At 38.5% G+C, this 16,079-nt stretch overlaps 1 protein-coding gene and 1 pseudogene across 4 annotated transcripts in view; one reads left to right on the top strand and one right to left on the bottom strand.

The window, feature by feature from the left end:
* The window catches only part of TRIM37 (tripartite motif containing 37), a 124,495-nt gene that overhangs the window by 47,462 nt on the left and 60,954 nt on the right, over positions 1–16,079 (bottom strand). For all 4 annotated transcript variants that reach the window (XM_004707015.2, XM_045299755.1, XM_045299757.1 and 1 more), the window contains exons 13-17: positions 11,870–12,049; positions 10,487–10,601; positions 7,977–8,192; positions 6,965–7,101; positions 3,859–3,944 (exon numbers count right to left, since the gene is read on the bottom strand). In XM_004707015.2, the coding sequence (XP_004707072.2) occupies positions 3,859–3,944; positions 6,965–7,101; positions 7,977–8,192; positions 10,487–10,601; positions 11,870–12,049 (734 nt within the window). The remainder of the gene's footprint in view (positions 1–3,858; positions 3,945–6,964; positions 7,102–7,976; positions 8,193–10,486; positions 10,602–11,869; positions 12,050–16,079) is intronic.
* On the top strand, positions 12,627–15,537 carry LOC115872867 (annotated as a pseudogene).

The following is a 16,079-nucleotide window of genomic DNA, read 5'->3' as shown; positions in this document are numbered from 1 at the left end:
TACAAATGCGCTTTACACAATTGATGTGTGTATGGATTGGGATAACAGTTGTATGAGCCCCTAATAAAATGTTAAAAAAGAAAAAAATAAATAAACTGATACATACACACAATAGGAAAAAAAAAAAAAAAGAAACAGTATTTCTTTCCCCCAAAATGATCTACAAATAAATGGTCAATAAACACATGGAGTGGCTCAATGTGATTAGTTGCAAAGGAAATAAATTAAAAACCAGAATGACATACCTGGTATGGTTATAACTGACAAACGCACACCCCCCCCCCAAAGAAACAAGCCCATCCCCAAAGAAATTTCACCTCCATGGCCCAAAAACATAACAAAAGAAAATGAATGAGCCTCAGGAGAATAAGAGGCAATAAGAACATGAAAAACAATGAAGATTCCCTCGATTGGATGGAAAAAATAATCACACATCGCAGAAGCCAACAAACTTCAAGTAGCAGAAGCACAAAGACCCATCATTATTTGGCATTGCAATCTGAAAACAAGGAGATTCCATGTCATGGATAAAATAAGGCCCTTGGGGGAGGTGATTTTTAACAACCTGATCGTATTCCTTACCTGCCAGTCCCCTATAAGCTATGCTATCATTAGGTCAAGTTCAAATAGCACAAGGCTGCATCTGCCTGCTCCCATAACAACGAAATGCTCTGCTCACTTTTCAAGAGTAGGTTCAAGTACCACTCCCTTTGGAAGCCTTTTTCACCCACTTCCAGTTTGCTATTGTCTCTGTTTTTCTACGCCACTTTATGTGTATGTCTACGAGAGCCTTCCAAAAACTCATGGAAAAATGAATGAAAAGAACGGAATTTGATAACCATAACCATAACCATTACCCTAGGCCAAACCATAACCATAACCCTAAAGCTAACCCTAACCCTAAGGCTAACCCTAACATTAGGCCTAAACCTAACCCTAAGCATAACCCTAAACCTAGGCCTAATACTAACTCTAAACCTAGGCCTAAGCCTAACCCTAACTCTAACCCTAAACCTAACTGTAGACCAAAACTTAGCTCTAACCCTAACCCTAATCCTCACCCTAAAATTAAAAAAAAAAAAAAAGAAACGGAATTTTTTCATAAACTTTTGGAAGGCTCCTTGTATTTAAAATTACAAAGTTCTGCAGACACTAAAGCTAGATGGGAAAACAGATCCTTATTTAGGAGGAAATAGTTCAATATTTAGAATTCTTCCATATGGTTATCACCTAAGATTTTTGAAAATTGTTTACAAAACTATTCAATGTTAGATTACAAATACCAGTAACTGAAAATAAGAACCTTTTTCTTTGTTTGCATTTTTAAGATGGATTTAGGAACGGCAATCAACAAATGTCTGCCAAATAAACGTTCCACAAACACATTATGAAAATGAACTATTTGATTCACTCTTTTATCCTTAATACTTAGGTGCTCAAATGATAACAGAGGCATAATAAATATGCGAGGAGCCCATAGTACAGTGGCTAAGTGCTTTGCTGTTCATCGAAAGGTCAGCAGTTTGAACCCAATAGCAGCCCCCCGGGAGAAAGATGTGGCTGTCTGCTTCGCTAGTAAAGATGTACAGCCTAGGAAACTAAGGTCCATTTGGTGGCATTTGAATAAGTATGTTAAATGACGTATAACTTTGGAATTATAGGACCTAAGTTATATAAGAACAAACGTATATTTTTATTCAATGCTGCACCTCCAGGCACTAAAGCAATACCCAGTTCAAATAAAGTGCTCAGTAAATATTTCGAGAATAATTGTAAATTAATGTAAAACTATACCATTTAGTTTAACGTAAACATTCTAAAATGCTTGTACCAAAACTTCTCTAACAAGTAGTTCTAAGAGAGGAAGAGAGAAAATGACAGTTCTAACAACAATGGAAAAACATACGACTGAAAACATTCAATAACCTACACAGTACACTCTTCTTTCAGTTGTGTACCAATACAGCCTCTGAATTCATCCACACTATTACACACCTTGAAACTATAAACATCTCACATTCAATAATTAGTAAAAAAATATATTCAACACTTATGCAAAAATACTCAATGATTCCCTTTTATGCTCTTTTAGGTGCTAAGGATACAATACTGAATTAGTATGCACATGCCCTTGGCCTCATGAAGTTCAGAGATGAACAAGGTAAATAGGTAGCTGAAAAAAACAATCACAGTAATGTTTGGGTAGGCTAAATTGAGACAGCCTTTATCAAAGAACCCAAAGCAGTTTTAGTCAGAGTCCTGGAGATGCTTCTACCGCCACTGGATTCACAAAACTTTTCATCCCTGGCCTGTGATCTTCCGGCATTCAGTACCACTGAATGTGCTGTATGAATCCAGAAAATGCATGGGCTAGTATCGGAAATATGGGCTAATATTGGATTTACGGACGTGATCTGGACTGGGCTGTGATGTTTTCTGAATATACAATTGGTTTTTGATATAAAGCTCTTTCTAAATACACGAGTGTCTCTGGATTTGTTTCTCTAGTCAACCAGGCCGAACATAACCAGATATTAACTGGGAAAAACAAAATTTATGTGGCATTCACATAAATGACTGTGGGAAACAGGAGGGAGGAGAGTGGTAACAAATCTAAGAATCCAGAATCCAGAAAAGAGAAGCTGTGTTAAAAGAAAGTGCCCAGACACTTTAATGAGGTGATGTAACAAATTAATGCATACACTGTTTTGAAGGCTGATTAGACATATGATCTTGGGAGAGAGTTTGAGGGAGAGAACAAGTGAAAAATGCACAGCATTACCAATCCCTAAGGTGGTACTATGGCTGATAGGCATTTGGGCAGATAAAAAGATAACTTCTGTCAGCTTTGTGGTTCCAGAAGTCATGGGAGAAATTTATGGCTAGAGATAGACCTGCAGAGTCATCAGCTCCTAGACAGTGATGGGAACAGAAGGGGATAAGCCAGGACCAGAATAAACTGAGGACTAAGAAGAGCACAGAGCTTGGGCTGCCCAGGGAAATACTCAGGACAAATATTTAAGAAGTCTTCCGTTATCCAAGCATGTTATAAAATATGATAGCACTTATACCAATGGCAACATCAGGAAGGCAGAAGCAGTAAGAAACAGTTTTTCATTGCTCTCAGCCAAAATTTACCAAGAAAACAAAAAGAACACCTACTGTGCATGTCAGTTCTTACCAAACACGAGAAGCAGTGAGGAACTGGGAATGTGGAGGGTGGGAGTGGTGGTGGAGTGAGTTCAAGATAAAACAGTTGAGAGTTACAGCAATGACTAGCTACGGGAAACTAAATCTGAATTCCTTTCATCTAGAAAATAAGTTCTCTAAAATTCCTCCGTAAATCAAAGTTTCATAATTTTACCGACTGTAAAGATCACTTTACAGTCAAGCAAGACACACTAGCGAGACTTGGACATCGCGTGGGACAGTATTACATAGATTAGCACCTTTGGACATATAAACTTGGGGTTCTTAATTTTTCTCCATTAACAAATTGTGAGAACATAGCAATTGCTTAATTTCCCTATGCATTAACTTCAAAAGCTATAAACTGTAAAAGATATTAGAACTTATCTCACAGAGCTGTTATACATGATATACTGTTATATAAGATATATCTAATGTTCTTGCCGTAGTGCCAGGAACACAAACACTTGGCAAATGTTAGTTACTATTATTGTATTAAACATTATTAGTAATATATCCTAAAATCCATAATGTAAGGTACAGCACTTCCATACCATGAGCCTCTTAGAGTCACCAAACACAACAGTGGCTTTCAAATATGAAAACACGAGAAGGCAGTGAAGAGCACACAGGAAAGACAGAATGGCTTGTGGAACTTGGTCTCAGTACCTGCAGGTCCTGCAGCAGCTACATCTTCCATTAGCTCTCCCTCTTCCAGCTCCATGTTGTTGTATTCCACATCATTTTCACCGGACCTAAGAATAGTACAAAATTAATCACTCGCTTAGGATAAATACAATTAGCATTATTTGTCACACGTCAATAAATTCTGTATCATTAGTCCATAGCTCTCTCCTGTAAAACGTAGGATATTTCTAAATTAAAAAAGGAAGAAAAATATTTTTATCATCCCCTGTACAGATATTGATGTTCAATCTTCTAAAATTACCAAGATTAGTAGACATCATGATAATCAGAGAAGTGTTTTAAACTGAGATTAAAGACGCAAAGGAATTTATAGCCCACAGAGCAGAGAGCTAAGAGCCTTCAGGCAGGAGACTTCCTGGCAGAGCAGGGTGCCTCTGAGCACTTGTCGGTATAGCTAAAGCTTTTGTAACACATGTACAAGGCAAAGACAGGCCAGAAGCTGACTAGAGAAGGAGAACAGGAAAGCAAGTGGATTCAGTCTCAAAGTGTGGAGTGATGGTTTTGAGGGTCTCAGAGAGTGGGGCCACAGCCTCCAACGTTTCAGAGTCAGCATTTCCTTTCTGTGTGAACCTGCCATCTACAAGTGTTGGAAAGATGGAGTAAGACCCACAGGCCAAAGCTAAAGTGGGGGTTGGGAGTCTGCCATGTCCAAGGAGAAAAAGACTGAGACCTGCTGGGGCTGATGAGGTGGGGTCTAAAAGAAAGGGGTCACCCAGAGCCAGGGGAACAGAGCTGCCATCCCAAGTGGACTTGGAAGAGGGAAGTGAAGTCCAGGGCCAAGGCCAAGATAGTCTCAGAAAACAAGAGGCTTGATATCAAGTCTTGTGAGTTAATGTAAATTGTTCTGCTGGGGTTTAGACTTGCTCCATGTTTGTTTTTTTCCCCCCTCCAATTCTCCAATTTCTTCCATTTGTAATGGAAATGTTTACCTTGTGCCTGTTCCACCACTGAAGCAGGTGACTTCTATTCTGCTACAAAAGGTCTCTTCTAAAGTGGTCAAGGGGAAAGAGGCCACTTTGAGGATGTGACCCAAATCATGGTATTTTCAATAGCCTCATATGCATTAGAAAGCTGGGATGAGAAGAACTGGAAGAATTTAAGCCTCGAATTATAATGTTGGTGAAAAATATTGAATATACAACGGACTACTAGAACAAACACATCGATTTTGCCTGGAATGCTCCTTAAAAGTGAGGACAGTAAGATTTAGTATTCTATATTTTGATCGTGTTACCAGAAGGACCTCATGATTGGTAGAAGGTCAGAGAAAAAGAGGAAGCCCCTCGGTGAAATGGATTGGCACCACAGGTATCACAATGCGCCAAGACAGAGGAACTTGTGAGGATGGTACAGGATTAGGTAGTTTCTTTCTGTTGTATAGATGGTCACAATCACAACTGACTTGACAACCTAACAACAGCTATCCTCAGGACAACCTTGAAATAACTTCAAAAGCAGAACAAAAAATTAATTCAGATAGAACTGTATATTTAAGCTATGAAAAGGTAAGAGTTCACTTTGTACAACTACTATTTAAAACAATCAACTGCAAATTTTCCATATTGATTCAAATTTATCAGTTCATTTTTATATATCTAAAAAACATCACTGTAATGATGTTTTGTGGTTTGTAGAACTAACGGGGCCTGGGCTTTGCATTTTGATCAGCTAACCCATTTGGGGCAATCTGTCAAGTATTTTCAAGAGGATCATTAAGTATAACTGGGCTGTTTTGAGGAATTAATTTGTGAAAGTGAAGGGGAGAATAGGTATGGAGTTAAAATTCTCACCTAATTCCTTGGAATGGTACTCTCCAGAGTTAAGAGAAAGTACAAGATGAACCTGGGACATTTTACAGTGCCAGGAAAACAGTGCTGGCCAAGTCTGCAATAATCTCACCAATAAAATACTGACAGTAACAGATTAAAACATTTAACAATGTAAGGCTCCATGAGACAATTCTAATAAAGTAAAGTAATAAGTGGAAGAGAGGGGAAAGAAAGCTTTTCATTAGAGCAAAAGTCTAACTAATGAATGCAGAAGGAATAATGCCAATTTTAGGAAATCATAACAGCAATTAATGGCAATGATTGCTATTAATGGACAGCAAAATTAGGATATTAAGGGATGTTAAAATTAGGCAAAAATATACATGGGATATAAACAGCCTCAAGATCTCTCTCCACTAATTACAAAGGAAAAATAGTGAATTAAAATGGAGAAACCTAGCAAACACTTTAGCCAGGTGATCAAATTTAGTATCATTGGTAATGCAACAAAAATTAATGTCATGTGCCTCCTGATAGGCTGCACTGAGAAAAAATGCATCATCCCTCCTGCCAAATACATCTTCAGAACTCCTGTCCAAAGGTAATTTCAATCAAGTCACAAAGAAATGAGACACAAATCACAGGACTTTCTCCAAATTAACTGACCCGCACTCCTCAGAAGTGTCAAGGAAAGTTATCAGTCACAGTTCCAGGTGGAAGCAGACTTCAGACACATAACAGACAAATGTAGCAAGGGATCTTAGACTAGATCCTAAACCAAAGTATATTAGTAGTGAAACAATTGGCAAAACTTTTATAAAGTCATAGGCTAGACAGTAGTACTGAATGAATCAATGTTAATTTCTAACTTAGGTAACTATAGTACGGTTACACAGGAAATATTCGCGTGTGTTTTTTTAAATAGGAAATATATACTGAAGTGTACTCAACCTCAAAAGTCTCATAAAAGAAAGTCCTGGAATGAGAGGGAACGAGAGAGCGAGCGAGCGCAGAGCAATTATAGAAAACAGTAAAAATGGTAGAATGTTCATGACATTAGGGAATCTTGGTTAAGAGAAAACATATAGGAAATTTTTGTTATTCTTCTTCTAACAAAACCTTTTTAAACTTGAAAATTTTTCAAAATTAAGAACATTTTAAAAATATTTTACTTATATAACGATACGTTATATCCAGAAAATAACTACTGGATATCCCTCCACTTTTAAACGTGAGTCAGTTGTACTACGAAATTACCACCCGGCTGTCTGACAGTGCGGTGAATGTGAGGCACTCACATGGTTTCTTCATCGATGTCGTTTTCCTCCGTGTTACTGGTTGCCGTGGAGCTGGCTGAGGAACTACTGCCATCAAGGTGATTGACTTCATCTTCGCCCACCAGGTCCAGGTCCAGATCTCCATCGGAGAGCTCGTGCTAGTCATTGCCAAGAAAACAAGGCTTTTACCCTTCATATTCACACTAATTTGAGCATCCTATCCAACCCCATTCGCAGTGCAACCATCAAGGAATAAGACAATCATCAGAATTCTCAGCTCTTGTGCTGAGGTGCCTGTGCTCTGTTGAGAAAAATCACACCACCACAATGGTTAGCACAACTATCTTATGACTGTCAATTTCAGCTGAGTGCTTAATGTGACTAGAAATGCTTTTCATTCTGCTTCCTCCACTGTTCCTCAAAGCGAACACCTCCACCCATCACTCCACAAAACCTACCCAACATCCATTCTCCTTAAAGGCACTGTCTCAAAGGGGTAATGCTTCCTGAGTCCAACAGCCCCTCCCCTATCAACTGCTTACTTTTAGCAATACCCTTATCCGCAACCGTTTTCCTCACTGGCACCTTCATTTAACATCTAAATCAAATTTCCCATCTTAAAATAGTCACATATTGCTGATTTCCGATTTTGCCTTAAACAGTAATAACCACTCCCTATTGTTCTTGAGTGCTTGCTTATTCTGGGGGTTGTTTTGCTGGGGCAAAACCTAGCAATCTCCCAAGTCATAAATCCTACCACCTATGTAAGGTACCTGTTAGTTTTAGAAATAGGACACATACAAAGTATCCAAAATTTTATCAAGAATGTACATCACAGAAATTACTAGTTTTCTACAATAAATTCATTTTTAGAACCTTGATCCACTGTCATTCAACAACTTGGATTTTAAATTAAGTCACAGAATAACATTCACAGAAAACCAATGGAAAACTTTAGCACTCTGACTCCCTAAAGTACGTTGGAAATCATGATCCTGTCATTTTTCCTTCTCAAACACACAAAAATTATTACATGGTAATCTTCATTCTGAATCTTCTCATCTTTTTCATCTTCTTTGGCCTCTCTCACTGAAACTGCAGCTGGACTGCCCTCGAGAAGCATGTCAGAGCTTGACCCACACTTCTTAGCTCGCATCTCTGGGCCATCATCGTTTTGGGGGCGAAGGTGGTTATCTGGTGGTGACAAATCTCTGGATTTCTGAGTTCGCGATAGTTCAATAGTAAGTCTCTTTTAAAACAAAAAGAGCACATGTAGATAGTTGGCATAAGTAGCAGTATATAACTGGCAGAGTTCAGAAAGAAAAAGGTTCCTAAAGCCATCCTTAGACCATTTCCCCCCACCCCCTCCTGACTTCTGCTTATGGAAAAATCTCGTCAAGGATAGCTGCACTGTCATCTTTGAGCAGACCACGCTGATGGCACCCCGTGCATGTCAGAAGAGAACTGAGCTTCCCAGGGTTTGGGACCTTTCTTTTGAGGTGTCTCTGGGTGGACCCTAACTAACTGCCAGCCTTTCAGTTTGCAGTCAAGCATGTTAATGTCAAGGATACACTCTCCCCGTCATTCTTTCCTTTCATGTCCATCTCAAGCCTCACATAAAGTTAAGCAAATCATGTGGTGTATATGGTCAGTTGGTTAAATAGTATACTTAACATAATCACTGAAAATATCACATGATCCTCCCTCACTCATTAATCACTCTCTCAGAATTGAAACCTGCCCCCCCCCCAACTTCCATTATGGGAAAGTGATATTCCTTACATAAATTTAGTAAAATTAAAGTTCACTTAGTGATCCTTCCAAATGCTTAAGAAAAAAAATGAGCACTGAAAATGTAGCATCTCCCCAAGATCCATCTGTAAGCAACTGGACATCCCCTTACAGAAGGGTCACGGGGAGGAGACGAGCCAGTCAGAGTGCAGTGCAGCAACGATGAAACATACAACTTTCCTCAGGTTCTTAAATGGTTACTCCCCCCACCCCTCACATCCTAATCCTAACTTACAAATCTGGCTAGACTAGAGAATGTACACTGGTACAGATGAGAACTGGAAATACAGGGAATCCAGGACAGATGACCCCTTCAGGACCAGTGGTGAGAGTGGCGACAATGGGAGGGTAGAGGGCAGGTGGGGTGGAAAGGGGTAACCAATTACAAGGACCTACATTTAACGTCTTCCCTGGGAGATGGACAACAGAAAAGTGGGTGAAGGGAGACGTCAAGACAGTGTAAGATAGGACAAAATAATAATTTATAAATTTTTTATCAAGGGTTTATATTTATATTAATTAAAATTTATATTATCAAGAGTTCATGAGGTAGGGAGGAAAGAAGGGGAAAAAATGAGAAGCTGATACCAAGGGCTCCAGCAGAAAGCAAATGTTTTGAGAATAATAGCAACAAATGTACAAATGTGCTTGACACAATGGATGGATGGATGTGCAAGGGGAAGCCAGCCCCTAGCACATCATCACGGGTCCGGTAGGCGCAATTGTACAGCGATAATAAGATTATAGTAAAGTCATAGAGAGCATGAGAGATAGGAGAGAGACATTGAAATAATGAAATCAGACACATTTCATGGTAGCATGCTCATCTCAGTCCCACTTGGTCCACGTGGAGAAAGAAAGATATTTAATGCTAACCAAGGCTTTATATTCTCTGGGGACATGCAAGTCCCTAATTACAGGTGAAGACATATGTCACAGTAAGGGGTTGTGCTATAGGTAATGCAGTAATGGGAGGGGGTGATCTAGGGGTGGTATCCACACAATAGGAAGAGGAGGGATTGGGGTATACATGTGGCAAGATGGGTGGATCCTCTATACAGGATGGCAGCCTAACTTTGGATGTCACAGAGCAGGTTTGACTTGTTCCCTGGCTCAAATGATAGAGACCATTATCAGTAGGGTGTGAATTCCACCTACAGGAACCAAATTGATGTCTGTGGGCCTGTCCATTGTCCTTGAACAGCAGGGAGTGGGGCCTACCATGTGTGTAGTCTGGTGAACGTCTTCAGGGAGGATGTCTGTAAGCATCTGACCTCCCCCTACATGTATGGATTGTGATAAGAGTTGTACGAGCCCCCAATAAAATGATTAAAAAAGAAAAAAGAAAGAAAATGGAGCATCTTTCTATTGTTTTATACAAGATCCTCGATATCCAAGACAGCTTAGGGAAGAGTTTATCACCCACTAAACCAACAGTGTCCAATTAACGCTATGATGATGGAAATGGTCTGTATCTTTTATGCATAATATAGTAGCCACTATATGTGGATATTAATCACTTAAAATGTGGCCAGTACAACTGAGAAAAAGAATCCTTAACTATAATTACTTGAAGTAGCCACATGTGGCTACTGGCTTCTAAAATGGACAATGAAAGTAGACGCTCAAGATTCAGAATAGGGAACAAAATAATGGGATTTTCCTACAAGATTCCTAACAACAAGTGCCCAAAGTCCAATTACAAAGGGTCCATATAAAACCCCAAACCCAAAATTCATGTTATTAGCTTACCTCTTTAAGATTGTTTATTTGCTGAATATAACTAGTCTGTGCAGCTTCCAACTGAGTAATATACCAATGCTGATCCCGGCATTTTTGAAAAAAAGTTGGTGAACGAACCTGAAACCTTAAAAGGATAGCTCCAGGTGAGAAATAACACAAAGAGTAATATTATCAAACTAAGTTAGTCACCAGGTAATACTGTAACAAAAATACAAATATATTGACTTTACAAACTAAAATTTAGGAGACTAACAGTCAAAATTCAGCGTGCCAGTTGTAGGGGGAGGCTTCCTCTGTTGGGTCTCAAGGAAGGTCTCCTTTAACTTCTGCATTTGGGATTCAATTGTGTCCACTAAAAACAGGCACTGTAAATCCAACCTTCTATGTCTGGGGTTAGGAACCCTGGTGGCAAAGTGCCTGTGCACTGCTAACTGCAAGGTCAGCAGTCAGAAACTACCAGCTGCTCAGTGGGAGAATGACAGGGCTTTTCCTACTCCCTTAGAGGTAGGCCTACCCAGTCCCACGGGGAGGAAAGCAGTGGGTTTAGTTTGGCTTATTTTGATGCTTGGAATTATATTCCCATTTGGGTAGCGGGTCTTTGTTGTGTCAATGAGGCAGGATTAGTGGGAAGGTGTCCAAGTTCAAATATCTAAACCAACATTGGGAAGGGAGTTGCTAAACCACAAGCAGATCTCCCAGGAGCAGAAGAGGCAATAAGCTAAATGCAGTATTGCCAAATTTGGATTTCTAGCCTGAGAAAATAAATTTATTAAAGTCACCTACTTTTATACTGAAAGGATTGCAAATGAATGAAACAAAATGTACATGAATTGTTAAATGTAATCGTGATGATCTTATCTAGTGCACAAAAAAGTTAAAAAATAAAAATCTGAAATACATATTTATGAACTAAATACATAAAGCTATTTACTTGCACTATTTCTGTTGTAGCAGCTTTAGGTATCCAAGACACTAGCTTCTGTTGATAACTATAAACCATACATTTTTTCATTGATTTGATTATGGTTCAAGTACAAATAATATACAATGTAAAGTGAAAAAATAAGCATCTGCTCCTTTGTTATTCTTAGGTTTTCCAAGGGGTAATAGGGCTGCTGAACTTTCAGCACATAAATGAGCCATTATAACATTTACGAAGTGAGTCATTTCCTTTTTATGGATTACTAATTAGATGTCACACAAATTTATGATTAAGCGTTATTATTCACTGCAGCTAAGAAAATGGTAAGGCTATAGATAACATGAATCTCAATAGCCATCTTTCTTGTTTTATTTATTTGTCATCTTTCTTAAACAAATGGCTTTGAAGTAAAGTTCTGATGGCCTTACTCCCTCATAACCAAGTCCACAACATTCAATGTTCCCTATTACCTTAAAATTACTGTATCATTCTGTCGATTCAAGTATCCTTCATTTGCAAGTAAGTCCAAACGAAAAAATCTATTATAACCCCAGCATTCTCCAACTTCGAAGTCAGATGCAAATTCTCTAATGATATTTTTAGTAGGATCATTACAGGATTGATGAACCATCTCTACACGATACTCATATCTAAATTTGGAAAAGAAAATATTAACATTGTCAGTAAAGCAGTACCAGACTCATCTACACATTAAGATGACTACGTAAAAAAAAAAAAAAGAACAAGTAATTATATGAAAAAGTTATTAATATATACATTTCCTTCTAAAATGATTCTATTAATTACAAAAAACAGAATATGGAGAACTGCATACCACAAGACAAGCATTAAATCATTTTATTCTTTCAAAGTTGCTTTTGTTCTATTAGCAATGCTAAATAATCTTCCAGTTACAAATTCTATGTAATTAGATTCTTTTATGTTCATGACCTATATTTCCTTATATATAATTGATTATACAGTCATGTACTTTGCATTTTGAAATTAAAACCTATGAAAAGTTTAAATTAAAAGTATATATTAAAAAAGACTCACAAGGAAGAATGAGTCAGCCAAGGTACAGAATAGTATTGATGAAACACACAACATTCCTTTAGCTCGTTAATGCTTTTTCCCTCTCCACCCCACTATCATGACCCGACTTCTACCTTACAAATCCAGCTAGACCGGCGTATGTACATTGGTACAGATAAGAGCTCTTGACACATGGAATCCGGGACAGACAAGCCCCTGAGGAACAGTAATGGGAGTAGCAACACCGTGAGAGTTAGAGGGAAGGTGGGGGGGAAGAAAGTGGAACCATATCACACAATGATCAATGTATAACAACCCCCCCCCCCAGGAAGACAAATAACAGAAATGTGGGTGAAGGGAGATAGCAGATGGTGTAAGATATGAAAATAATAATATATAATTTATCAAGAATTCATGAGGGTGGGAAGGAGGGAAAAAAAGAGGAACTGATACCAAGGGCTCAAGTAAAAAGAAAATACTTTGAAAATTATAGCAAATACGTACAAGTGTGCTTGATACATTGATATAAGGATTGTACAAGAGCTCTAAAAGCCCTCCCAATAAAACTATTTTAAAAAAAGAAAAGCCAATACACATCTTGAATTCTGTGACTTTTTCTGTAACTTGTTTGTTAAAAATTCCAAGTGTGTTTTAAAAAAAGGTCAATCTACTCATGTTTATTGAAAAAACATTGCTATTAAAAGTGAAAAAATAAAGACAACTAGAAGGTATACATAATAATAACCATATTTAGTGAGGATGAATTCTTTAAAGAAAACCTTTAGTTATACCTGCTGTTCCACTGGCAAAGAGAAAAAAATATAGCTAGTTAAAAATATGTGATGTAAGTAGGTAAGTGCTAAGTGTTAAAATATTTTTACATTATCCACTACACTAGTTATTGTGAGTTGTTGGCACAAAACACTAAACAATAAAAGGAAGTTTGTCTGCTTAGAATATAGAAGTCATGAGGTTCAAAGTGTGTCATTAAACGATCCATTCAACAACATAAAGCATTTCCAGATTCAACTATTGTGAAGGCTTTTACTTGAGGAAAGTGACCAAGAAAAAAATAAACAGCAATGAGTACTACTAGTCTGATGATCTGGTATGACTCCTTCAGGAGAATTTAAGCTCAGTATTTAATATTTTTCAATCAAGAGCAATCCACCTGCTTAATTTCTGCCCCCTTAGATGCTCTCAGGAGCAGTGAGAAGAGAGACCAATCCTGGCTTTCTCTAAGACAATGGTTCTCAACCTTCCTAATGATGCGACCATGCAATACAGAGTCTCATGTTGTGGTGACGTCCAACCATAAAATTATTTTTGTTGCTACTTCATAACTGTCACTTTGCTACTGTTATGAATTGGGCGACCCCTGTGAAAGGGTCGTTCGACCCCCAAAGGGGTCGTGACCCAAAGGTTCAGAACCACTGCTCTAAGGGCCTTGTTCTCCTTGGCAAAAGCTCAGGTCCTGATTTCCACCCTCTCTTCTCATGTTAGGAATGTTGTGCCGAGAAGCCACAGCAAAGGGGATGTGCTCACTTTGCCAAAGAAAGCACAGCAGTTGCACATCCTGTTTTGCAAACACCGCCAGTGTTTTGAAATGATCCTGATGATGATGAAGCCTCTGTAAGTGAAAACCTGCCGAGGGAAGCTCCTAACAAGCAAGCAATGAAACAGACCAAACTGGAAATCCCAAAGTCCTCCCAGAAGATGTTACCAGGTATGACTATGACAGCATTTATAATGAAATGTATGTGGGAGGGGGGTGGGGGGAAAATATTCCTAATTGCTTTGGGGAAAAGATCAAAAGATCAGATCCATTCACAACTTACTAAAAACAGGTGAAATCATGAAAGAGGAGGAACAAAGGATGGAAAAGAAAAGCCATCAAGAATGAGAAATGAGAAAGTGAAAATTTAATGATAGAGGTTTTCATAACATCTGTTTGTAAGAAAAAACTATACTGGTGAGTTGACGAGGAATACTGTACAAGAAGCACGTTTGGATGTAACCAAAGATCTCAGTGGATTTCCTAGGCACCTATTACGTCAAACAGCTGGTAAAGACAGAGTACCTAAATGGAACTTCCATGAAGCCAGACCTGGGATAAAGGAAGAGAAGCCAAATAATGACGTAGATTCACAGAAAAAAATACCCCATGAGAAACGCATTTTCCAAACTGGCATAAATGCAGAAAACCCAGATGTGACTTTGATGCTAAGAGCAGCAAGGATGAGGAAACTGAAGAAAACAATAAAATTATCTACACAAGGGAAAAAGGTCAAGAGTCCTGAGAATGAACCCAAGCACCACAGGAATCAAACTCATCGTCATCTAGTGAAGAAAGAGTGCAGTGCCTGACGCCACACAAAAAAGTTCCAAGTCAAAAGGACATGACAGCAGAGAAGATCAACACTGAGAAAGACAATCCAGGGACCAGGAGAATTGCTTCATTCATTCATTATCAAAAAGACCAGTTATAAAGATTCTCACCAGAAGAGACATGAAGAAGATTAAACTGAAAGGAAGAGACCATGGAGAAAGAGATAGAAATGCCAGAGAATGGAAAAGGAAGGGAATTGTGGAGAATTATATTCCAAGAGAAGAAGAGACAACTAAATGACCCCGACTGACAGTGAGCAAGGAGAGAAAAGCAAAAGCAAAGGAGGAGCATATGAAAGAAAGGAAGGTATGAGCACAATGATAAATACAGAGCTAGGGAAAACATGAAGTGTTCAATCTTCAGAAAGAAAGCAAGACAGAAAGGGAAAGTAGCCCAAATTTTCGACCAAAAGATAGGTTGCTTGACCAGGGCAAATCCAACAAGACGGTACTGGACAAATAAAGGAAACAACAGAAACCCTCTACTGCTGAAAGTTCACTGGGAGCAAAACAGAGAATCACAAAGGAAAGGCAAGAGAGACACTAAGAACAAGTGAGACCTGATGCTGTGAGTATGTTTGCAGAATGGAGCAACGAAGATCCTTTACTGTCAGCTCGAGAAAGGTACTGGGCCAGGCATACTGCACGAGTTAATGCAAAGACCTCTACTGAGAAACCAGGATTCATGGCTGCTCTATGGGAGCAGAGAAAGTAGAACTTTCTGTGTGAAAGAAACAAGGAATATGTGAACAGTAGTTTGGGGGGTGTATAACAGGGTATGGCACCCAATTCTTGCAAAATGACCTGGTCTTTGAAACCTAACTATGTTGAGAATTGAGTATATACTTTATAATGATTTTAAAAATCATATTGCCTATATGTTTCAACAATAAACATTTGCTGAGGAAAAACACTATAAAATAAATCAATAAAATGTTGCATTCCAAACACGAAATAGCATTTAAAGTATGGGAAAACAGGTCCTCTTCCACAATGTGGTGGAAATATCAAGAGGCACACCCGGCTATCAAGGAGGACTTTGGCAACATTCACCAAAATTTTAAATGAAGAATTCAATTCTCCAAACAATTCCATTTGCATAAGCTTTATATTCTACATTCTAGTTTGGTGAGTAGCATCTGGAATCTTACTGGTCAGCTGAAACACACTATTGGTCTGTACCTATCGGGAGGCAAAAGAGTAACAGGAAACTCATCACTCAACGAAAATAGTCAACAGCATTAACATTAACCATGG

Source organism: Echinops telfairi, unplaced genomic scaffold, assembly GCF_000313985.2.
Source record: "Echinops telfairi isolate 266 unplaced genomic scaffold, ASM31398v2 ScPeMD7_7458;HRSCAF=8496, whole genome shotgun sequence".
NCBI lineage: Eukaryota > Metazoa > Chordata > Mammalia > Afrosoricida > Tenrecidae > Echinops > Echinops telfairi.
Note: the sequence above shows the minus strand (reverse complement) of the source record. Positions and strands in the feature narration are given on the sequence as shown.